At 41.3% G+C, this 26,107-nt stretch overlaps 1 protein-coding gene and 1 long non-coding RNA gene across 2 annotated transcripts in view; both read right to left on the bottom strand.

The window, feature by feature from the left end:
• The window catches only part of dner (delta/notch-like EGF repeat containing), a 67,907-nt gene that overhangs the window by 3,892 nt on the left and 37,908 nt on the right, over positions 1–26,107 (bottom strand). The window contains exons 4-11 of the mRNA XM_005474472.4: positions 21,296–21,459; positions 18,245–18,393; positions 17,307–17,460; positions 14,918–15,031; positions 6,076–6,309; positions 1,766–1,888; positions 1,558–1,671; positions 1,257–1,388 (exon numbers count right to left, since the gene is read on the bottom strand). Coding sequence (XP_005474529.1) covers positions 1,257–1,388; positions 1,558–1,671; positions 1,766–1,888; positions 6,076–6,309; positions 14,918–15,031; positions 17,307–17,460; positions 18,245–18,393; positions 21,296–21,459 — 1,184 coding nt within the window. The remainder of the gene's footprint in view (positions 1–1,256; positions 1,389–1,557; positions 1,672–1,765; positions 1,889–6,075; positions 6,310–14,917; positions 15,032–17,306; positions 17,461–18,244; positions 18,394–21,295; positions 21,460–26,107) is intronic.
• Positions 14,265–14,909, bottom strand: LOC112842131 (uncharacterized). The gene is made up of 2 exons (XR_003213792.1): positions 14,527–14,909; positions 14,265–14,434 (listed from the first exon to the last, which is right to left on the bottom strand). It is a non-coding gene; the product is annotated as an uncharacterized LOC112842131 (long non-coding RNA).

Below are 26,107 nucleotides of genomic sequence, written 5' to 3'. Positions count from 1 at the left end.
TTTAATTAAGTGTACAATTTGCCTTTTTATACAGAAATCTGGTATCCTATACTTGAGTCAAAAAAACATATCCAATAATGATTTCTTACATTAATTTAATCTTTCTTACAGTGAGACTCAAGAGAAATACAAATAGAAAATGCGAGGAATTGAGGGGGGTCAGTAGGAGGGGGAAGGTAAGGTGGGTGTGAGGAGCTCAGATGATCATGTCCCAACAGCTTTAATTTGTTCATCGTGAAAAGTAAGGAATCTCAGAAAAATGATGCATAGTTAATTGTAATAAAACATGGATTTTTTTCATCGCTGTTTCTGTTCCAGGGGTCAGAGATGTTCTACAGGACAAGAGTATCTTCAACAAGTTTGGAGGTTCTGCAGGAGCTCCAAGCTTGAATTCAAAAGAGCCTACTTCTTCTTGTGATGATAAATTCTTCTGTGTGAATGTTGCTGGTGAGAGTGAACAGCAGGGAGAAGCAGAGCTGTGTGACTGCAGCCTTTCTGCTCAGAGGTCTCCTCGTGAGTGTCGTACAAACACAGATGCTGCCTGTGAGCTTCCTGTTTGTGGTTGGAGGAGGAAGGTCACTTCTTTATCACGTCATCAGGGAAAACGTTGAAGCATTTGGCTCAGTATCAAGCGGTATATCTGCTTCTACACAGGTTAAAGAGCGGACACATACTGATTTAAGAGTTTGCTGCATTGGTCCAGGGGTGTCAAACATGTGGTCTGTGTCCATGCACTCTGGCACAATAGATGGCTTTGCAAGGCAGATTGTATCTATGGTTTTTCAGCAGAATTTTCTGCTATTCTGACAGAGGTGATGCCAGCATTACCACAGAGATGTGAAAATATACGGACACCGAAGAGTATCATTAGTTTCTCAAATCTTTACAATGGTTTTTTGTTTCTTTTTTGAAGTTTTAAAAAAGATTAAAATCTCTTGTTTCATTCTCAGCCTGCCCACGTCCTGCATTTAGGTGTCAAAATCACATCACAGACGATGGTGCCCACTGAAAAGTCAATGGGTCAAAGGGTTAGTCATCAGGAACCAGGAACTAAATTCAGATTTCAACCTCACAGTGACACAAGAGGGAAAAGTCAGAGGAACACTAAAGACAGTAAGACTCCGCCTCTGGAACTTGTGTGTGTGTGTGTGTGTGTGTGTGTGTGTGTGTGTGTGTGTGCGCACTAGATGCGGCCCGATCATCTTTTATTATTTAGAATAATATCTGATGAGATATTTTCTGACAGGGTGACTTACGGATCTCGCAGCTAGGTCCCACCCACCCAGGTGGACAGTGACAGGTGAAGCCATTTGATTGGTCGATGCAGGTGCCTCCGTGGTGACAAGGGTTGCTCTCGCACTCATTGATGTCGACCTCGCATTTTTCCCCTGAGCAGACAGGTAAGGTGGCATTAAATGACTTTTACAGCAATAACGTCAACAGCTCAAAGTGAGGCTGATGGATCACAGCCTGACTTCATTTTCCACGCAGCTACATTCATCTTCATCACCAGCCATAATCACAGAAACACGCAGCTGCTCGTCAGGCTGTGCTCACCCAGGTATCCAGGCGGGCAGGAACAGGAAGCATTAAGTCCCGCACTTTCACAGCGGCCTCCGTTCTGGCAGCGCATCTTCAGACATGGGTCCTTGTAGATTTCACAGTGCCTGCCTGCATGCACACACACAAAAAGAGCTTTAAATAATTCACCGGGCAGCACTTTTAGCACTCTAAAACATATTCGGATACACTCACACACACATACCTTCAAACTGGGGTGTGCAGACACACTCATAGGCATTGATGAGATCCCTACAGGTGGCGTAGTTTTGGCAAGGGGCAGACAGACACTCATTGTACTCCTCCTCACAGTACAAGCCATGGTAGCCTTAACAGGACACAGATTCATACAGTTCAGACTAAAATCACAGTCTTTATGATTTGAATGATTATGTCATAACAAAAGGTTTTGTTGAAAGGTGAGTGTTTATGTGAGACAAAAAGACAGAAAGTGTGTCTCCTTCTGCAGTGAAACACAGGAATGGTAAAACATGATCATTATTGCAGGAGGTGGAAGCAGGAGACTCGATGAAGATCATTATAACCAGAGCTGGCTGTAAAGCAGTAAGTTAAGTAATTACATTATAGTTACTACATTACTACAGTTACATCGAAAAGGTTCTTCAAATATATACAAATTGATTTTCCTGATTTTCATCGGATCACAGTGAACATGCATGAAAATATTTTTTTTTAGTTTTCAGGCTTTAAGACCACACATGTACATTTGGGTAGCTTCGTGCTGTTCTTTCTAAAGGCCTTCAAATATGGTATTGTGGGTCACACTACAAAATTTTCCAAGCTCTCAAAGTTTTATTTTGAACTTGAGCAACACTTTACAAATTGCATAGTAGCAGATGTTTGGATTAGAAATATTGAATGACATCTTAAGTAGATCACGGCTATTTCAATTCCACAGGAAACTGATCGCAAAAGGCTCGAATCCCCCACACTTCACAAAAATATGGAAATTAATAGTGGTAGAAAGCTCAAATTAGCCCATTTTTTCACTCTCCTGGAATTTTTTCCATCATAGATGTTTCGTGTGCCTAAAACTTAAAAAAAAAAAAATTGGCTGACGTATTGGATTTAAAATCACTGAATATTGGCTTATTGGCCTTATAAATCCCACATCAGTCGGGCTCTATTGTAACAAATTAATTTCTTCAGGGAGTAATTATGTCAAGTGATGCATTACATTTCATTATAGTAGCACGTAATATGTAACACGTGATTTCCTTTCAGTAACGACCCCAGCACTAGTTAAAGCTGAGCAGAGGGTCCTTGTAATAGCGCCTCAAAAACAGTTCACACAGCGACAGCCAATCAAACGACCCGTAACATTCATCTTGTGGCACTATGAAGCAATTTCCTCACGCGCCCTTCCTCGGTCACTGTTCTTGCTCTCAGTGCTCTGGGCAGATTAAAAGATTTTAATCTGTGACCTTTTAAGTCGCACTTGACACCAGCATTGAAACCTACTGCCATCAATAGAAGCTCAACATTTTACGTGTTTACCTGACTGAACCTCTTACTACAGCACATACAGTAACAACTGGACCACCGTATGTGCCTCTGTATTTCTTTACAGAGATTTATAAATTAGCCAACAGGGGTATGAGTGCATATTAAACGTAGTATTTTGCCTCCGAGCTGATCGGCCATAAGGTCAAATGACATGCAGTGCACCGTGTTTTCCATAGGATGGCAGCTGTGTACTGAGACCAGCATTAACATGGTCAGCGCATCAGAGCATCAGTGCCTCTTCAGCTGTGTGTTTTGCGCTTTCCATATAGGACAGCATGCCGTTATTGATCGTGTGTAACTTGCACTTCGATTTTGTGGCTACAACAGATGCAGATCGAGTGTTTTCATTATCTCGTCTCCAACTTTGACTGCATCTCTCGGCTGGGTCCAAGTACTGAGTGAAGCATCAACAAGCCCTCCTCGGGCTACAGCTAACGTGTGTTTGGGGAAAAGAGAGAAGAGCAATTAATGAGGAGCCCAGTTAGAACCTCCAGGGCCCTCTCTGTGAAATGTCAGTGAAATGTCAAGTGCCTTTCCAAGACTCTGCCTGCTTTCTGTGGGCTGGCAGCCTCTCATGTGAGCAGGATTACAGGAAACAGGAGGACAGATCCTTCAACATATTAGCTCCCCAGAAGCTTTCTTTCAAACAGCCAGCAGGCATTTACACAACCCCACACATCCGCACACCGACACCATGGAGATGGTCACACTTCTGCATTTGTGGGCTCACACACAAAGACACGCACACTGAAATTAAAACTTTAATGCAGACACATAAACATGCCACAAGCAACTGACATTCTGATGAGGGGGAGAAAAGATCGTTTTTGTCCAAAAGCATTGTGTGTGTGTGTGTGTGTGTGTGTGTGTGTGTGATGCTTGGGATGCTAATTACAAATTACCAATTTCACCAGTCCCATTATAGAGGGAGCAGAGGCATTTGATTGGATGGCAGCATCTGTTCAGCTACAAAACACAAACACAGACGACAGACTGGGAGCCACACACACACACACACACACACACACGCGCACACACACACACACGCAGCTTCTCCATGGCAACCAGACAACAGAGGATAAGAGGGAAATGAGGTGCGGTAAATGTTACAGGATGAAGATGAGAAAGGACAAAAGGACAAGCAGAAGAAAAGAACACGTGAAAATAACGCAACGTTATAAAAAATAGAAAAATATGCAGGTAGTGTCGCAATAATTGAAAAGAAGCGGGCGCCCGCTCTGCCTCAGAACACAATAAGAGCCGTTTGAATAAAAAGGAAAAAGATGAAATAAGAAGGCAGTATTATAAATCCAAGTCTTGCTGCTCAAATACGACACTGCTTTGTTTCAGGAGTTTAAAAAAAGACACCAAAATATACATTTTAAAACTCTTTGTACTGAAACGTCAGGCACAACGAAAAATGGCATTAACATAAGAAAACAAACATAACCTTAGCCCCTAACGCCTAATGTATCATATTTGATGCACGCATACAGTTTCTGTGAGTTTTCCAGACTTCTACATTATCAGTGTGATTTATATGTATTTATTAAAATAAATTAATTCCACAATACATTTTTAAGCAATAAATATGCTGCAAAAATGAATGTGGCAAATATAATAGGAATTAAAAGTCATATATTCAAATTCATGTTAAATTAATGAAAAAAAATGTCAAGTTTCATTGTCACAAAATACAATTTTCTGGCGATTATTTCAGTGTTCAGGCTTTAAAGGGTCAAAGTGGACCATTTGTTCTTCCTTATTTTGTTACAGCAATGGATTCTAATACTAAATAGGGCTAAAATCTCAAATATTGAGGTCAGCGTATGTACAGGCAGAAATCTCCAGACTACCTAAACTCTTCTTTTCAACCGTTTTATTTTTCTACTCTTGAATCAGTGTGAATCAAACAGAGGTGATATAGTTAAAATGGTCGTCTCAGATACAGAAGCCCCACCTACCTGCTGTTTAAACCTTTTATTTGTGAGGGGCAGCCAATCAGAATAAAGTAAACTTAAAGGAAGAAGAGCTAAAACAGCGTGTTTCAGACAGAGTGACGTGCTGCTCCTAGTCACAGTGTAGGTCAGTGAATCACATATACGGAGCAGGAAATCAGCAAATAGATCCACTTTAAGCTCTAATTGCTTTCTGCCATTCTTCCAAAGAGACAGGAAGTAGATTAGCCGTGTGAAAGGAGCGTGACTGGGAGCATAAAATATGACACTGAGATGGTTACTCCTCTGTACATTTGACTGACAGTGTGTATAAACAGTGAGAAGCAGGGGCAAAGTGTCAAATTATGTTGATGGGCCATTGGGAAAGTCATCATTTTCTCCATCCTAGCAAGGTAATTGCAAGACAATAGATAATGACAAGTCATCACTCCACTCAATTGATTTAATCACTGAGGCCTCAGCACCAGCAGCGCCGTGCTGTCGTCTAAAAAAACACTCATCGTTGGGCCAGATGACATTTAAACGCACCTGAGTCTAAGCCAGGACTACAAGTCACCATCCTTTTACTTATTACAAAGTTTAATAAGTAAACTGGTGGTAAATCCAGATACAGAGCGGAGATTGATCAAAGTAAGGATTCAAGAGGTTTCATAAAGGCTGTTAAAATGTGAATTTCTCAGTGACATCAGTCAAAATCTCATCGGTCCAGGAACTCGATGGACATATAGTTTTATTTAAAAATACAAAATCCAGCGTCACTCTACTCCCCACTCTCCACTCTCAGAGGTTTCAGGCTTTTAAGTAAACAGAGTTTCAACTTTTCAACTTGCATGAATCAGCCTATTATATTTCTGGTGCAGTTTAATTCAGCCTTTGTAGCTGATTTGATTTAATTTTTAATCAGATCATTTAAAAGAATTACCTCCACTCCTCACATAACGAGTAAAACTATCTGAGGATTCGTAGATGTCATTTCCAAACTCTTTTAGTTTAAGTAGACCGAGCCCTTTTACGTTAACTATAAGCTCACCTGGCACGCAAAGACACCTGTAGCTGTTTCCCACGCTGCGGCAGACCCCATGAGCGCAGGGGTTCAGGGCACAGAAGTCCACCAGCTGGGCGCAGGTGGGCCCTGTGAAGCCTGCTGTGCAGCTACATCCAAACCCCAGGGGGCCGGGGCCCTGGGCGTAGCATGTCCCGTTATTGTGACAGGGGCTGGAGGCACACGGGTCCACCTTCTGCTCACATGTAGCACCCTGGTAACCTGTTAGAGGGCAGAGAGGAAGCAAATATCCTTAATTTGCTGGAAGGAGAGGCTTAAAGCATACAGCTGAGCTTTTACTGGTAAATTGTTAGTTTTGAAAGGAAAGCTTTGGGATTCAGATGAACCTGCTTTCAGAAGGGAGTGACACAGCAGGGGTTGTGTTTATGCAAAGCAGGTGGTGCAATCCAATATGTGGCATCTACTTTGGCATAAAATTGCACCCACTCAACTGCCCACTGAAGCCGCTTCTTAATGCAAATGGAACCTTGCAGAAAAATGTTAATGGGATAAAAGAAAGTCCTCTAGAGTTAAAGGGGATCATAAGTTTTGTTTTTATTTTCTTTGAGTGAACTTTATTGCATTTATAACCACTAACTAAAGGGATGTGCTTCAATTATTCATGCTGCATGCGGTGTATTAAATATGATGACAAAGCACCAGCAACCAAAAATATGTACAGAGCAGGACAATAGGATGAAGTCAAATGCTTTCCCTAAAGCAATAAATAAATAAATAAAGACATTTATCATGCAAGAAAACCACAGTAAGTAATGCAGGAGTGCATTAAACAGCCCTGGTTATATTATACTCCTGTAATGTTTTAGACTTAAAAGCATTTTTCTGACGCAGTTATTTCCACTTCTTAAATTGTGCATTTAGTACGTATGGTTATATAATTTAAGTGCACACACAGTTTAAGATTACATGCTATTATTTACTCAAAAGAAAAGTTTAGTATGTAAGGAAACACACTGGATTACTTTTTTGACAATGGAGGGAGTGAAGCTAAAGTCAGTAAACAGTCAATTTACCTTTAAAACTACACACGGAGGAAACAAAAAGCCAGGTCCTGTTTATTTACTTCACTCATAAATTAAGAACACATTAAACATTAGATATGTAGAAAAACTAGTTTGAATTCTATATGTGCTTTTAATGTTTTAAAGTCTAATTCTTTTGTAACGCAACTCTGTCAGTGTAAAACTATGTTTTTAATATTTCAGTAAAAAAGATCAAACTTTTTTTAATGGCAGTGTGTCGCAGTGGTTGGAGGGATTTACGCTAGCCGTTTTCCAGTGCTAGCTTTCTGCTAAGCTAAGCTAACACTCTTCAAACAGAACAAACAAAGGGCAGTATTTGTATGATATGTGGTAAGTCTAATAGAGAAAATGCTAAGGAGAAAGTTAAATTAATTCAGACTTTATATACTCTCTATATACTCACTGGCCACTTTGTTAGGTACGCTTTGCTAGTACCTGACAAGAGCCCATTGTGCCTTCAGTGTATTTTATATTGACATGACAGCATCACACACTTGATGCTGATTTTTCGGTTGCATATCCATGATGCTAATCTCCCATTCCACCACACCCCATGGGTGCTCTATTGGATTGAGATCTGGTGACTGTAGAGACCATCTAAGTACAGTAAACTCATTGTCATGTTCAAGAAACCAGACTGAGATTATTTGAGCTATTTGACATGGTGAGTTATGGTGAGCTGGAAGCAGCCATCAGTAGATGGGTATACTGTCGTTATAAAGGAATGGACATGGTCAGCAACAAAACTCAGGTAGGCTGTGATATTTAAACCATGGTCAGTCGGAACGAAGGGGTCCAAACTGTGCCAAGAAAGTATCCAGCACACTATTACACCTGAACCTTTGATACAAGGCAGGATCTATGCGTTCATGTTGTGTATGCTAAATTCTGACCCTGCACTTTGAGGGTTAAAGCAGAAATTAAGACTCATTACGCCAACATTTTTCCAATGTTCTCAGCCTGTGTGAATTGTAGCCTCGGTTTCCTGTTGTTAGCTGTTAGCTGGTGTGGTCTTCTGTTGGTGCAGGCCAACCGCCTCAAGGTTTGACATGATGCACATTCAAAGACGCTCTTCTGCATACGCTGGTTGTAATGATTGGTTTTTTGAGTTAATGTTGCCTTCCTATCAACTTATAGCAGTATGGGTATTCTCCTGGCCTCTGACATTTTCTCACAGAGAGCCGCTGCTAAATAGATATTTTCTCTTTTATATCTCTTATTTTCTCTCATTGTAAATTACAAATGGTTGCGTGTAAAAATCCCAGTAGATCAGCAGTTTGAACTCCAGCAGGTCGTCTCGACCATGTCTAAATGCCCAAACACATTGAGCTGGTGCAATGTGATTTTATGATTAGATATTTGCATTAATGACCACCTGAAAATGTGCACCTAATAAAGTGACCAGTGAGTGTAAATTAGAATGCAATAATTCAACTGTATCTACTCAATGTGACTGAAGAAAGAAACAGCACTTGTATGCACTGATCAATAAAAAAAACCAAACAGTTTTGATGCTGCAGAATCAGTCCTCAAAGAAGCAATTCAGCATATTCAGAAAAATGTTAAATTACACCTTGAAGCCTGATTAATGGCTTGTTTTCTATAATATCCTCAGAAAGAAAGAGAGAGCAAATGGTTTGACTCAAAATGTTCTTTTATCAGTTCCTCTTCCTTAGTCAGGTCACCAAAAAACAGAGTGACAGCACCTTAACACACACCGAAATATTGTGTTGACAGGGACATCTATAATGCTACACCAGCATCTCTGGAGGGGGCTGTTTCCGTCATGCTCCTCCATGTTTGTGCGGGGGCTCTGTCCTGTGCACATCCATGATCTCATTTGCTGATGTGCCTCGCGTGTTTCTTCTTCACCTCCTCTCATTATCTTGTGAGCCTCTGCCTCTTTCACCTATCTTCCGATTCTAAAAATAACCTCCTCCCATCACCCCTTCTCCTCCTCCTCCTCCTCTGTGTTCACCTCCCATGAGAACCACCATTGTGCTGCAGAGAGCAGAAAGACACTGTCTCCACGCACATACCTTTTCTCTATATGTCTTGGTCCTCTGATTCACAGCGTAGTAACTCCCTGTGCTGACTGCACCAGAGTGCACACTCAATTGAACTAATGAAGAGATCTCTCTGAAGCATCCATTGATCTGCAAGACTTTATTTCACCGTGTGAGCAGGACATTTATCATTCAGCAGAGAGGACAGGAGCAATCGGGAGCAGGCAGGAGAAAATATCACCACAGCTCTTCTTCCCTTTGCTGCCTCCTTCTCTTTCTGCTTCATCCCTTCCTTTCTTTGGTCCTCTGACTTCTTCCAAGCCCCCTCATCTCATCTTCCTTTCCCCGTTTCTCTCATACAGTTCCAAAAGCGCTGCTGATACCGAACACACACATAAATTTAATTTCCTGATTTGCATTTGTTCCGCTGTGGTTTAATCCCCCGCTTTCCTTCGTATTTAACATATTAGCTCCGTTTAAGAACTTGAGCTTCATTTCTCTCTTTGTCTGGTTCAGCCTTTATTTTTTCGGTAACACATACATTTATCTAAAGAGGCACAACTACACTGTGACATAGGTCCCAGCTGACAGAGAGGAGTCTGTTCGTTCCTGCTGCCAGCATTCAAACTGCCAGGAGTTAACGGTATAAATTTAGCTAGCCTGCTCACTCCTCCACCCTTCTACTTTTGGCTGGAGGCAGCCACAGTGCTGGCGTTCACACTTCACACTTTTCTGTCGGTGTGTGTAAGTGAGAAGAAGTTAATATGACGGTGGTTGTCTCTGTTGAGGATTCAGAGAGCAAAACATGGCCTACTTACACATATCCGTGAAATTCAGATTAAACCTGAGACCTACAGGTTTGACTTTTCCAGCACTTTGGATCAAAGTTAAATTTCCTGCATTCTTCTCAAAGTCTGTCTTAAAACAAGGCTACGTCCAAACAATTAGGTTTTCATTTCAAAACATTTTAAAAATCCAGATAATAAATCTCCAACTGTTACTAACATGCATAAAAAACAACTTAAGACATTCCCTGTAAATTAGGCATGATTGCTGTCACGATCCACAGTCTACAGTTTGTTATCCACCAGTCAGGATTGAAGATTTGTTTTTTCCTTACACTCATGTGACAGGGACATAATGAAGCAGGTAGGTAAGGACACTTAGTAAGACCCAGTCAGGCTGCAAACCTGGACACCTGGTTCATCATTTCTCTGCTTCTGACCACACAAATTTAAACACACTAAAATATAACAATAAAATAGGGACGGTAGATTTTTTTGAAAGTCTCTGTTATCAGGAGAAATTATGGTTCAGCAGCGGCAGCGTGTTGGCAGTCTGTCGGCAGATACAGACCGTCTACCTGCAGAGAGTGTGTGTTGTCAGATGGGGGCAGCGTCAAAATTATGTGGTACATATATGGTCTGTTTTTTGTTCCAGCCCAGGCTCCAAACTAAACTAACTTGGTATCTAATGAAGTTCACGGCTGTTTAGTGCAAATTTCCCCTTTTTTGTTTCTTTGGCTTCTAGATTAATCTCTCTAAGGCGGCTCCAGAAGCAGACATCCTAATAGTCACTGATGGATTTTGTTGTTAACAGGTCTTTACTCGTTGGGTTTTAAGTACACTCACTCCCCTCTTTTTACTCTCCGTGTGTTTATACACAACTCTGCACTTAATCATTGGTTATTACTAATCTCTTGCTCTCAGTCGCGCCACATGGCTGCCGCTCCCTGAACCTGGTCCTGATGAAGGCTTCTTCCTGTTAGAGGGGAGTTTTTCGTCCCCACTTTTGTCAAATGCTTGTTGATTGTTGGGGGGTTTTCTGTATTATTGTAGAGTCTTTACCTGACAATATAAGGTACCTTGAGGCCAGGGGCAGATCTTATTGTGGCATGGAAATCAAAGCCATTTCTTTACACATATGCTTTGATCTTAAGAAAACATTCATAAAAGCAGCAGATTATGAAATCCTTTCCTCACTGGAGACCTTGCTCCTTAGGCAGCTGTAGACTGATAATGTGTTTGAGGCCACCTTCAGACTGTATATGTACATATGGTTAAAATACATCAAATGCAGCATGTATGCATATGTTTCATATAAACATAGTCTGAAACTTTCTTATTGATTTTAACCCAAATAATTAAACATTTCAGTTACATGAATAATGTGATTTTTGATTTTATGTACTGTCCTAGCCTGTATAATAAATAAGCGCGTAGCCCGATAAGTTTAAAATCCAGAAAGCTACACAACGTGTGTTACAACTCGTGTTAGAAACACAAGTCTAACTTAAGTTTCACACTCTTTTTATTAGAAATAATTAAAATGTTACATGCTTAAATTTACACAAAATGTCAGAAACCTGAACTATCATGAAAACATTTGTAAACATCATTTTCCATGAGTTATTGGGTTATTACACACACGTTCATTCATTTCCAGACTGTAACAATCAACCGCCTGTGTTGATCTGAAATGCCCATGGTGTTGATTTAAAATGTACTCTGGCACAATCAAGGGTCAGTTACTACTTAAAACAAAAAATAAATCTATTTCAACCTGTGGGCGATGTTTTCATGTATTCAGTGTTAATTGCAGCGAGGCTCAAACTCTTAATGCTGGGTTATTTTTAATAAACAATATTGTCATATGCAAAACTATGGTGGCACTAAGGGTGGCAACAGATTATTTTAGGGTGGGACATGCCACCCCATGCCATCACAGTAGATCCGCCCCTGCTTGCGGCAAGTATTATTGTGATTTGGTGCTATACTTAAAACTGAAAATTGCAAGTGAACCCCTATGACTTCTACATCAGAGAATGTGCTGCAGCTGGAACTAAGTACATACTTTGTGTTATTGTGAGTCGAAAACCAGGTATAGATTGGAAAAATTGAGCAATATTGATAACATGATGCTGATTGCAGTATAAACTGTGGGTTAAAACCAAAAGAAACCAGTGGATAGAGATCTCAAACACCAGTCTGGCTGTTTCTTGGCTCAAATTCTCTCTGAAAATGTGTTTTTGTCAAATGCTGCCGGTAGGAAAAACAAACAGGGATGAGAATATCTTGTTTCCCTGTGAGGCGAATCGAGCAAATCAAAATGCAGCTCATGTTGTCGTAGTTGCCCTATTGATCCCAAAGCTGATGCATCTCTGATGACAGCTGCTGGAGTTGTCATGCCTCCCATCCTTTTACTTACTGCTTGTGTCTGTGCAGACACTAAAAGAAAACTTATATGGGAAGAGATCCTATCTGTGCTCTAAGCAGCATTTAAAAACATGAACACCCATCCTCTGCATGTGCTAATTTGGCTGTTTAATTTTGCTTGTATTTCTTTGCCAGCGGAGAAAAATAATAAATACAGAGTGTCTCGTTTATCATGGATTGCAGAGCGTTTCTGCTCCACTGGCTCCCAAAAAGAGAGAGAGAAGAAAAGCTGGAAAGCCAGTGTTGTCGGCCCATTAAATGGTTGTTATCAGCTGTTATCACTCCCATTGATATTACCAGTAGGCAAACTTTTCCCCCAGCTAGAAGGCTCAGTAGGCTGTTGTCAATTCATTTAACTGTGCAGCGTTACTGCAAAGACATAGGTGGAGTGTTTCCAGTTTGAAAGAGCAACTAAAATCTGTGTAAGAATGGTGGAGTTGGCAGGAATCAGATAACTTTCACCAAGGAAATGTAGGTTTGTATGGACTCTTTGCATGTAGTGCCATTCTGGCCTGCTCTGTTTTTCATCTTAGGGCTGCCTGCTAGTAGGTGCAAGAAGGCGCCAGCTGGCTATGTCATGGGAAGCCACTAACAGCTGTTTGTTGGGTTCATAACCATTTGAAACAGGTGGAATGCATGCTTTTTTCCACCTCCATGAGTTGTGAATAAAAGCCTTTGATGATTTCTTACTCAGAGGTTTTACACATGAAAATGTCAAACTCACTCACATCGTGGTCCACATACAGCCCACTTTGATCTTAAGTGAGCCAGACCAGTGAATCCCCCCGGTCTATCGGTATGAAGAAGTTTAACTGCACGCTTAATCCCTGAGATATGTTGGTATTAGAAAATGACGTGCAATTTTAGCAGTATAGTTTCTGCATAACAAAGAAATGCTGTGATAGTAAATGAATGAAGTCTTTCCCAATGTCTCTTTGGGCATTAACTGTAAAAAATAAATGTGTAAAATTTTGGAACAAGTTCTGGTAACTCATTGCCCAGAATGTCATTTAACTATAAAACATATCGTTTTTGGTAATTTACCGAAATTTTTATTTCAAATACCCATAAAACAGGAAGGTAATAATATTGAATAAAATGTAATAAATATAGTTAAATATTAAAAATTCATGCCGTCTTTCACTTGTTGCAAAGCTGTTGAGTGGGCTGGATTATAGTCTCTGCTGGGCCGATTTTGGCCCCTGGGCCTTATGTTTGACATCGCTGTTTAACACTGTTATTAAGGATCTCCTTCCTTAAGCCTTGAGGCAACTGTTGTTGTAATTTGTTGCTGTATAAATACAATTGAATTGAATTCTTTGAATTGAAGTCAAACGTAACAGTTTCTGACATACAGATAATAAGACATCGTGGGGTCATCTTTGAGCCCTGCAAGCACTTCTCAATTTGACCCCCACCTGCTACCTTATGAAAAGCAGAATATTTGTTCATGCAGTGTGTGAGCGGGTGTTGTAGTTCTGAATGATTACTGAGATATTGATTAACCCCTTGTTAGACATCATGGCCTGTAAGGAAACACCCTTTTCTATGGATTTGTCATTTTGAGTTTGTGTGGGTGGAACATTTTTTTTCCAGGCTGTTACTGATTTTCTCGGCTATGATTTTTGCGTTTGTTCCAACAACCAGGTGCTGCTGCAGTGTGAAATGTATCACCTTTCTTGAACTGAGATTTGTGTGTAAAATGTGCACTGTTTTTCCTTTGTCGCTATTTTGAATTAGTTTCTAAGGCCTGACTTTTCATATTGGAATTCAGATGATAGCATCAGTTACACAACATGCATGTATTCAATTAAACAAACTTGTCTATAAGTCAAAATTCAGACGCAGCATCAAGTTTTTTCAAACCTCTCCCTTCACAAAATCTCAGCACAGTGACTGTTTTGGCACAGTTCTTGACTGAGCTTTCACCAATATTGCTTTAATCTTAAGAAAACATTCATAAAAGCTGTGGATTATGAATTCCTTTCCTCACTGGAGACCTTGCTCCTTAGGCAGCTGTAGACTGATAATGTGTGCGAGGCCTCCTCCAGACTGAGAATGAACTGACTGCTGGGATTTATCCCTGGAACAACAAAACAATTTTCACTCAAGGCTCTCTTTATTCACATGTTGATGTCCACGGTCGGCTAATATTTTCACGGTCTGTGTACATACCGAAAACCGCAGTGTTGAGAAATGCTGTTTTGACAACTGCTTTGTGGCCACAGGTTTTAGGTCACTCGGGCTATGAAGACTAATTAAAATGGAGAAGGAGGGCTCAAATTAAGCATGTCAGTGGCACAGATACTCTCACACATGCACACGTGCACACACACAGCGTCTATGATAACAGCTAAAAGCTGCACACACTACTGCGGCAAACGTATTTCTACAGATTTCTCTTTGTTTTTCCTTGTTTTTCACAACTGCACACAAACACCATAAGCTGCGAGGTTTCTTGGCAATCTCAAGCACACAGACCACACATTTCTGGCAGCTTCACTCATTCCTTCTGATTCACTTACAGCGCACGATTGGTTCTAGCATGCGATAACGGGCTTCCTACCTTCGGGACAGTAACACCTGGGCCCGGCCAGGCTGCTGAAACAAGTGGCTCCATTCTTGCAGGGCTGGGAGACGCAGTGGTCGACCAACAACTGGCAGCGCTCTCCTTCATAACCTGAGAGACACAAGGTTTATGATCACACTGCTTTTGCTGGAGTTAACATACTGTGCATTGTTATCATACAAGGATGTGATATATTAATATTTATACATCTGCAGAAAACTAAAGTGATGGAATACATGCAAAAGCTAGAAATGATTTGCTTTCAACATTGGATTGCTAATTAAGTACTGTGTTATTACATTTGTGTTATTACTCTTGACCTGTTAGCTGTTTTATTCCAATACATGAAATCTCTGTTTGCCTGCAAATTGCTCCCACACAATCAGTTCAGCAGCCAAAAATGGCACACAGGTACATCTTACACCCCTGAGAGTCTTTATCTACATTATGTTACCCGCCTAGCAACCACCTAACAACAGGCTGTAATGCCATCTAAAACATTTAATATCCATAGTATGATTTTCACTTTAGGGCAATAACTAAATAATGAATATCCACGTAACTTGAGGGATGCATGATAAATTAAGATGTCATCATGTTGCCTAGCAACATGACTACCAGTCGGCTAAGTTGACACATTTGTAGCCCTTGTGCACTTACAGCACCTTATTAAAAAAGCGTGATATTAATTTTACTGTAATGACACCTAATGTAAACGCGATTTAGGCATGTTATATTATGATGTTATCATGTTGTCTAGCAACCACGTAACAACACCTAACTACAGCATGATCGTAGTAATATTTAATATTATTAAGAGCGGCTGCTCACAGTTGCATCTAATCTGGTTTCTAATTAAAAAATAATGTCAGCAAGACCAGCTGAGCCACCTAGTAAAGACGTTGGTGTTTGCTGTCTGTTTCCGCTTTTTAAATTTTCTTCCAAACAGACGCTCACAGAGGGCTCGTTAGCACAACATGCTAATGAGAAATGACTGGCAATCAGTAGTCACCTGTGACATTTACCTTCCTACCACAGGGTCTTTTTTCCAGTTCCCGTCTCAAAATAAATCTGACAAGATCAAAAGTTCAGGCTACTCTCTGCTGCTCTTTTTATTCAGACATTTTCTTAATGAAAGAGGCTCTCACCTCCCAGCCAAGACAACACAGTCAGGTTCCAAAATATGTAAATACAAAAGCATACTGGGACCAATACTTTTTACATTTCTACTTTTTATACATTACTAGAAAACATTGCATACATTTTCATTGCTATGCAGATGACACCCAGCTATATTCATCCATCAAGCCAGATGTCCTAAATGTATAAAGGCCTGGATGAAATTTTCTGTTTCTAAATTCAAATAAAACTGAGGTTATTGTACTCGGCCCAAAAACTCTTAGAAACATGGTGTCTAGCTGATACTTACTTTGGATTGCATTACCTTGGCCTCCAGTAACACTGTGAGGAATGTATGTCATTTAATTAGCATTTTAAAGAAATATGTGGGTCTGCTTTTCTTTTTCCATCTCTAAAATTAGAAACATCCTGTCTCCAGGTGCTGCTGAAAAGCTACTTCATGCATTTATCACTCACTGGCTGGACAACTGTAATTCATTACAGCCTTCAGTTAATCCAAAATGCTGCAGCGAGAGTCCTGACAGGGTCTAAAAAGAGAGAGCACAGGTCTCCATGCTGGCTTCTCTGCTAAATCCAGAATTGAATTTAAAATCCTTCTCCTCACATACAAGATCTTGAATAATCTGGCCCTATTATATCTTCATAGTACCATATTGTCCAAATGCGCTCTCAGACTGCAGACTTACTTGTGTAGAGTTTCTATAAGTAGAATGGGAGACAGATATTTTGTAGCACCAGTTCCCACTTTGGATTCGGGAGACAGACACCCTCTCTTATGCTTAAAACCTTCCTGTTTGATAAAGCTTATAGTTAGCGCTGGATCAGGTGACCCTGAACCCTCTTAGTATGCTGCTATAGGCTCAGACTGATGCAGGACTTCATGTGATGCACTGAGCACTTCTTCTCGATTTACCACCTTTATATACCATTTGAAAAGATCATTAATTTTTACCTTCTAATGCTGTGAGCATGTTTTAACCCAAAACACAATCTTTTCTTAACCTTACAAAGTCAGTTTTGGTGAAAAAAGTGAATGAAAACAAAACAACTCAGTGAGTGAAAATCACGAGCACAAGCATCCGCCTCCAAGCTGGTAAAAGTGTGATGTAATCCACTGCCACCCCTCCTAACTCAGGCTTTTTCACTCTTCTTAAAAGGACTCTGTAACTAATAATACCACAGCAGGCACTACAGGAGCAGCAACATCTGACGCTCTGGAACGAGAACAAGTTCAACACACACACACCTGGTTGACAGGTGCACGTGAAGTTGCGTCCTTCACCCCCCTGCCTGATGTCAGTGCAGGTGCCGTTGTTGCGACAAGGTCGGTGGTGGCAGGCGTCATATTCCTCACAAAAAATCCCGGTGTAGCCGTCTTCGCACTCGCAGAAGAAGGTGCTCTGCAAAACGCGACAGCACACAGATTTCACGTGTCAAATCAGGGAGCCCTAACGGCGAAACGGCGGGAAGGAGAGAAACTTGTGAAACAGTAATAATGAGATCGCAGATTGCGAAATAATTCAGCGACACAACAATGCAATTATGAGCAGCGGTGACACAGTTTGGTTTTCTCAGCTAACGAGGGAAAACAGAAGAAACGGCACAAAAACAGGCACGGTGAGATGACCTCTGCAACACCTCCCTCTCTACACTTTCATTCACGCTTAAGAGGCACAACCAACCGCTACATCTTTTTTTTGGTTCGGTACGTGAAAGTTGGGCCTCAGTGGATCCATTTTTAACTATGAGCAACAGACAATTAAAACAGGCCAGCATAAATTAAAAATAGCACCGCAGTGTTTGTTCTTCCAGCTATTAAATTTGTGATCAGTGATCAAAACAGAGCAACTCTGATGATGATGATGGGAATTCTGCTTTTTTTGAAGTTGCATGTTTTAGATTAGAAAGCTATAAAGAGATGAGTGTACCCATTCAGCGGAGCTACCTTTATTTATTACCCTAATATATGCTAGTTTGTCCCATTAATTTTGAACCTATAGGAGGGCTGTGCATAAAAATGGCTTTAATTTGCAAAACCCTTTGAATTAAAGCAAGGACTCTTCATTTTAGTCACATACTGACTGCTGAAAGTAGCTTCTTGTATCAGCGAGCACTGAAACGTGTTCTCGGGTCAAGAAAAGAAACGTTTCTATGTTTTCAGCTTTTATTTCCCGGAGTTCTCACCTCAGAGGGTTGGGTGATGCATTTGCCTTTTCCGGAGCACTGAGGGTCACTGAAGCTGCTGCCGGGCTCCACACAGCTGCTGGCCTTCACCGTCAGGTTGAGACGGAGCGTGACCTCCGGGGCCGTGGGAGCGCCAACGCGAATCACACCTGCCACAAGAGAGTGTGTAATCTGCTCATTTATACAACAAGTACAGTAATATGTGAAATGTACAGACGCAGTCTCTTTGGATGGATAATTTGACTCAGTGGTGGAGTTTTTAACCATACAGCAGTCTGAAGATGTACTTTCTTTTCTATTTTCAGACACGGCTCAGCATTTATAAATATCTCAACACCTTTTGGAGAGTTTTTAAAAGGATTCCTGGTCCCCAGAGGATGAATTCTTGGCAAGCCTTTCTCTTTTCTCGCCTAGCGCTCAGCTGTACTTTTAGCCTTTTAGCATGTTGAGTGAATCATCAAGCATCGGCCTGCAGCAGCCACACACAGCTTTCATTTAACAATGCTTTAGGAAAAGTACACACCGCTGCCCCAAAACTGCATAAAACTTAAGTGGTAATAAAAGAACTGATGGAGGCAGTTCATTACAGTGACCAAAATAGAGACTGTGCCTCTCTGTCTTTGTCTCTCCCCATCTCTGCATCTATAAATGTAGAACATCTCCTATTATAGGTTCAATCAAAGCTGACAGCTTCGCGGGCACTCGGATAAAAATAGCTTCGTAGTGGATATCACCTGCCATTCTTTTGGAGCAACACCACCGGTGACAACAGCGATGATGCAAGCTCCTCGGCCAATCGGAGCCCTGATAGAACGACGCGTGTTCCTCCGTCATCCCCGACCGAATCGTCGTCAGCACAATGACACTGAAAGTCGGACCTGCACAGTCATTGCGCTTTTAAACTGCAAGGAAAGCACGTGGCCACAAGCATCATGGCGTTTCCATACCATGTGTAGATGGGTGCCTGTGTCTTTCCTCCTTTCCCCTGCATGTTGCTGGGAAACATGCAGCACGCTTAAAATCATGCGTAGATGTGAGTTTGGTTTTGTTGCAAGCATTTTTATTCAATAAAAGCGATACCGCCTGCGTCTTCATCCTTCTCCCACAAATTGTCCTTCATTCACGCCTCCTTCACGCCCCTTTATCCTTTCCTCTAATCCCTTTCTTTGTTGTCTCCTTTCCTCCCTTGCTCCCTCCTTATCTAACTCTTCTTTCTCCCTCTTCCATCCTTCCTCATCCTCTCTTCTCTCTGATTTAACTCCCCAGTGTCATTGCCGCCACCCCACCCCCGTGTCCTTCTCTTTCTCCCTCCCTCCGTCTCTCTCTGGTGAAGCTGCCACCGAGTTACCAGACGTGTCAAGGTCAGCAGCCGGGAAGAGTAGCGAAACAGCATCAGGTATGTAGAGCACACACAGGGGTCAGCCAGCCCTTCAGTCAAAGGAGCGAGGCTCCAATTAACCCCCGGCGGCACCCGCTGCAGCTCACACCATCGTTTTTTGGCACCACTCTGTGAATACTCAAAAACTGTCCGTGTGAAGCTCGGTATTAAAACACAGATGGAATATCAGCATAAATGTCTGTTCGGTATGCAAATAAAACATTCTGACTCACATATGCAAATGTTATGTTATTTTCCCCCGATGACACTGAAGAATAAACGCCGCAATTACAACTTATTTAAATTCATTAATCCTCTGATGTTTTTGGCTCGGCTGTAAATGATCTATTTGGAGCTTCTTGACAATGTTTCAAATTCAGCTTTTCTGTGGTTGTTGGATGAACTGCCATACACATTAAATGATAGAAAAAAACACTATTCTCTGTTAATATGTATCTAGTTTTAATAAAATTATGGCTGGTTTGGAGTCATCGAGGGAGTATCTATTTATATTTCTCACAATCTTTTTTATAGATCATCCTCAAACTTCACAACCATACACCAAGCCTTGGGGGACATGAGTACCTAGGTGGGCTAAGCATTTGACCTTGACCTTCATTCTTAGGCAGCAAGGTCAAAGTTGACCTTGAAAACAAAATTCCAGAAACCATATCAAGTAATGTATCCTATGACAGGGCACGGAGACCGCTGTACAACACGCTTAAATCTTAAAATCTTTACAGCCTATAGAAGCTAAAGGTTTCAACTAATTCTGCTCCAATCATATCGGCAAAGTTAATAAAATAGGCAATTTTAGTATGTAGTGCTTCAAGGTTATGGGTCAAGGGTCAGAGTCACACGAATTAGGAAAAAACTTTAGTTTCTATTGGATCATCTCCAAACTTTGAACCAATATATTAGTCACTAGGGGGCCATTGAGCTCTTTAACTTTATATTTTGACATTAATTAAATCACTACACTAGATTTTATATTACCAATGCTGACATCACAGATTTGATATAGGCCCTGTCCTTCAGGGGGAGTTGAGCTCTTGTTTGTTATGTTTCTGTCCTGGTTAATCCACCAATAAGCACAAGCTCTTTAATCTATAATATCTATAATCTTTGTGGTTATAAATGTTCAAATTAAATGTTTTTATCAAAAAAAGCAGAAAAATAGTACAAGTGCGTTATTATTTTTGATTAAGATGCCAAACTGCATCCATTTACTTGCGTTCCTGAACATTTATTTTTAGTGGTCGAGTGTTACGCCTAATTCATTTGCAGTGTTTCTGCTCAAATTTGGATATGAAAACATGAATTCAGTTTAATATTTGCTTAAAAAATAACATAATTTTCAGTTTTTAAAAAGTGTTTTCTTGATTTTATGGCAGCTGGTCGAATAAATTTGTTAAGCGCTGTATGCCCATATTTTCTATACAATTTCTATACAATCTATGAGCCAAACATCCTGATTTACCAGCTTTTGTAAAGACAAATCCAGATTCTTGGCTTCTGTGTCCAGAAATACAGCTCAAGCCTAAATGCTAACACAGAGCTAAATGCTAACATGCTGATGTTTGGCACATGTCCACTACTGTAGTTTCCTGTGTTTGCATACTAATATTTGCCAAAAGGCATTATTAAAAAGTACCAGGACACTGGAGGCTTACTCAGGAAGTAGTTCTGTCCCAGGGGAAGCAAGTGGTCTGGCACCACCAGTCCATCCGGGGCCTGCAGGAACCACATGGTGGTGCCGTTCAAAATGGACGAACGGAGGAAACCCTCTTCGTTCACTCGCCACAGCACGGGAGCTCCACTGGCATTCACCACGACCCTGTTTGGAGCAGAGACAGGAAGGGAGTCAAGTATGAGGAGGCTGCTTTCCCAGCTCGTGACGAACGCTTACAGCCTTCAGTGTGTAAATCATAGATTGCACAAGAAAATTCAAGACTCAGTGCTCAAACACAATCCACGTAGTGCACGCTTTTGCTACTGTATACCTAGTGAGGGCTTAATCCATCTTGCCAGCCATGAACCTTTTTAAAATGTCAGCATGTCAGCTTGAAATATTAGACACATGAATGAATCCTCTATGTGAAGCTGCCTGCTTCTGCTAATGGTTGTTTTATTCAAAAGAAGAAGTTTGGTGAAATATCATCCCGTGTGCACACGTCATGGTCGACAGCAGCTCAACAGTCAGTCAGCTTTTGTACCGAAGGACATTTTGTGCGGCGTACCCAGGACCGATGATTAAAGTACTGTCCTCCTGCTGGTGAGTCCAAGCTGGGCTTATAGTCAGGTCTGTGAGTAATGACTGCCAGAGAGGTTGATGCTTCTTGTGGAAACACTGTGAATCTTGTGAATAGAGTTGTGAAATACAGCCAGTGTTGCTGGCATCCATCATTCACACTGAGCCATTAAATAGACCCCTGGGGACACGGAGGTCTCTGCAGACCACATAATTCAAACATGAGTCACATAAAAATACCAGTGACACCAAAATCATCGCTTTTGTCTCTTATTTAGACAAACTTGTTATTGAGCAATTCCAAATTAATGTCTATGCAGAGGCCAAGATCAGCAACCCAAATGATACTGATGAGACAAAGTATTTACAGAGCTCAGTCCATATCTCACTGCTACCAAAGCCACAGCCAACACGGACCATGAGGGTAAATCCCGTATCTGGAGGCCTACTGTTCTGGGGATCATGCTGCCAGTAGGATGATCTAATCCCTCTGGGCAGAGCGAGAAGAACAATGCGCGGCATGTTTTCTGCCAGAGACGCCGAGCTCCACCAGCTGCTTGCTGAAGAGACAGTAAAGAGCAGAGCCAAGCCGAGCTGAGCCGAGCTGGATCGCCACGCAGAGCAGAGTGAAATCTGTCACTGGGGGTTGTGAGAGGGAGCAGCTTCAATGAGCCTCCTCTTGTTTAAATGCAATTGAGAAGCCCTCTAACCCCACTCCCACACCTAATCCATCCAATATTAACAAAAACAAAAATCAATCTGATTATGCTCTCAGCTCCCGCCGTCACGTATCTGTTCTAATGAACGCTTGTTGCTTATAAGAGCAGTAATTATTATTATTACCTCTATGTGCTTTTCATACACTCAGCCACAGATGAAACAGATTTACAGAGAAATTAGGATAAAAAAATGACAGATACGGGATGTGCCTGGCTTGACAAATAAGCGCACACGAGTGTTTGTAACAAGCTGTTTGATTCATTATTAAAATATAAAATATCAGAGTCAACTTTGCCGGCATGAAAAAATATAAAATGGTAATAAATTATTCAGAATTAAAGGCTGATATATTTGCAGTGCTGTGTAAACGTACTGAGCCAACCAGTCATGGGAAATAGGTGCAGGGACTTATTATAACATGTGTAAGTGTACTTGGCAATACAGTATATGAGGCATAAACAGAGTTTATACAATTCTAATAAGCTCAATATTTAATAACCAGTCTGAACTCTCTTAGTCCAACTTCCTTATAATGTCTTTAAGTAGTCTTCAGGAATAGTTCTCCAGGCTTCTTGAAGGACATTCAAAGCTCTTCTTTGGATGTTTCTGCCTTTTGTTCTGTTCTCTGTCATGATGATCCCACACTGCTTCACTAATGTTGTGGTCCGGGCTCTGGGGAGGCCAATCCATGACACGCAGTGTTTCATTCAGTGTTTTTCTATCCAGGTATGCTTTGGCAGCATGTTTGGGAACACTGTTATGAAGAAAAAGCAAGTTGTTGCAAGTGATGCTACTTTTCTGTGTTCATTCTGTATTTCCATCATTTTGACAAGATCCACAACACCACAGGCTGAAACGCAGCCCCAAACCATGACAGATGGTTGCAGACACTCACTGCTGTACCTGTCTCCTGATCTCCTCCATACATACTTATGATTGCTCATTTGGATCCGTCGCTCCATCAGACTTCTTGTCACTGATTTTCAGTCCAGTTCTTGTGTAATTTGGCATACATCAGTCTTTTCTCCATGTTTCCCTTCCTTAAGAATAACTTCTTGACAGCCAACTTTCCACTGAGACCATTTCTGATGAGGCTTCAGTGAACAGTAGATGATCAACTGAAGGCTCAGATGCATCTCTCGGGTCTTGTTGGACTCTTTGCTGAATCTTTTCCTGTGTCTTAAGGACATGACTTTCAGATTCTACTGTATCTGCTGTAGATACTTCTTCTTTTGTCTTCCACTCTCCAGTTTCCTCAGATTTCTTAAGGATACACCCCATACTATGCCAGGTATCCAGCTAACAACTCTCACCTTATCGGTGCAAATATTTTATCTTACTATGATGTATTTGGCATTTTTTTGCTACGTTTTGTGACAGGCTGCGAGTAACAAAGCACTTAAAGACACAATTATAAACTGGTTCTTTGTAGACACAACACTGGTTCATACCTCGAATTAGATGCCTTTTTGGGCTTGAATGATTCATAAGTGAGTTTTAAGTGGCTTAACACTCCTCTGAAAATGGTCAGGTACATGAAGTGGACTGAAATCTAGTAAAAAAGCAGCCAATGCTACGGTGGCCCTGAGAGGACAAATGGACTGCAACTTAAGAAAACACCAGCAATAAGAAAAACGCTGCAAAAGCACACAAAACACAACGGAAATAGGAAAAAACGAAAACAGAACTAGGTAAAAAAAAAAAAAGGGGGGGAAGTGTTTCTGGGGAGACAATAACCCGACGGACCAGTTGCAGGAACCCAAAACATGGTATGTGTGTTTTATCATGATTCATATAATACTGATGACTAATAGTTAGGCTAACACACGTACCTCTCATCTTTTCTTTCCTCACAAAACCGATAGATCCTCCACTTCTTTTAAGTGTCTCCCAGCGCAATTCTTAGCACATTTTGGTTCCTGCAACTGGTCCGTCGGGTTATTGTCTCCCCAGAAACACTTGTGCTTTTGGAAATCTGTTTTTTTCCTATTTCCGTTTTCTTTTTTCCATTTCCGTTGTCGTTTTTCCTATTTCCGTTGTGTTTTGTGTGCTTTTGCAGCATTTTTCTCATTGCTGGTGTTTTCTTAAGTTGCTGTCCGTTTGGTCTCTCAGGGCCACCGTACAATGCCCAAAGAAAGACCTTCAGAAAACCTGGAAAACTATTTTTAAACATCACTAAAGACTAAGACTTTTACACAGCACTAAATTTATTATTTAAAAGAGGACAGAACTGCTTAAGTGAGCCAATTTTGTTTTTAAAAAGAAGTCTGCCAGGCACACTTTGTGGTCCATAAGGATATATTGTAGGGTTGAGCTGAGGAGCGAGGGCAGGTTGGATGAATCAATACGATGGCTGTCCCACAGCGCTGCGGCAAAGAGGCGGGCTGAGCCTGGAGGTGAAGCTACAAGCAGTGACTGCAGTAATAAGATGGTGGACGGGCTGCTTGTAGCTGAAATGAGTTTTCCTTCGCTTCAGCTTGAGGCGCAACATGAGGAGCCGAGATATCCGGGGATCTTCAAATGAAAATGTGCCGTGTGATATCTGACAGCTAGTCCTGCATTTGAATGTTCTACACTCATGCGTGTCGGGAGTGTGTAAGGCTGTGTTCGACTTCATGTTGGCATTTGGCTGATTTTTCGTGGCCAGTGAATAATTGTGACTTAGAGTGATTATTATTATTTCAAAGCACTTATATTAAAAGAGTTCATAGTCTTGCGAGTGATACTCAGGTTCAGCGTACGCACGTCTGTTTAGAGACATGACAACTACTCTCTCCGGCCTCTCTGGGATGTGCAGCTTCATCATCATACTATCAGCATCTCTAAATCGATGCCACTTTTGGATTGCTGCTTCATTCCTAAGTGCGGTGCGTCGGGTTTGTAAGAGTGCCCTTCACTGCCTGCATCTGGGCGTGCGTTCAGGTGTCATGTGCAATTATACAGTATGAAAACAAAGCAGCAGCAGTTGATTAACTCGCAGCTCTCGGTCTGCGGTCGTGATGAGGGGCCCGAGTCGTGCCTGCAATATGTAACGAGGTTCTACATCAAGGACGCCCAGCATTCACCTTGACCAATCCTTCAGCATAATTCACTGACCCTTATTTACTGAGCAAGAGGAAGAAAGTTTGCGAGCAAACAAGCTCCGAAAAGACAGAACGCACTTTCAGTCACGTAACGCCAGAGTCTTACGTGCAAGAGCCGAGTCATGAGGGGATTCAAGTGGGAGGCAATTAGCTTAAAAATCTTTGAGCTGTGTTCTGTTTCCAAGGAAAGTTTCTGCATGCAAGTATGCAGATGAAAGGCTGCACAAAGCAGAATCTATTTTAATGTATCTTGATGATAATTATGCGCCCGATATACTGGACAGCGTGCTTTGTTGTTCCTCTTGCTGATTAGGAGCCAAAGAGCCGAGCTAATTTTGCTGAGATGTTTTTTTAGGCTCGATTCTGGTGTTTGTGTGCTCACATAACACAGAGGTGAAAAGCAATCACTGGCCACTTGTAGGTGAAAGTTT

The sequence above is a fragment of the Oreochromis niloticus genome, linkage group LG14 (assembly GCF_001858045.2).
Source record: "Oreochromis niloticus isolate F11D_XX linkage group LG14, O_niloticus_UMD_NMBU, whole genome shotgun sequence".
Lineage (NCBI taxonomy): Eukaryota > Metazoa > Chordata > Actinopteri > Cichliformes > Cichlidae > Oreochromis > Oreochromis niloticus.
The sequence above is the reverse complement of the archived record's forward strand: the minus strand, read 5'-3'. Positions and strand labels throughout refer to the sequence as shown.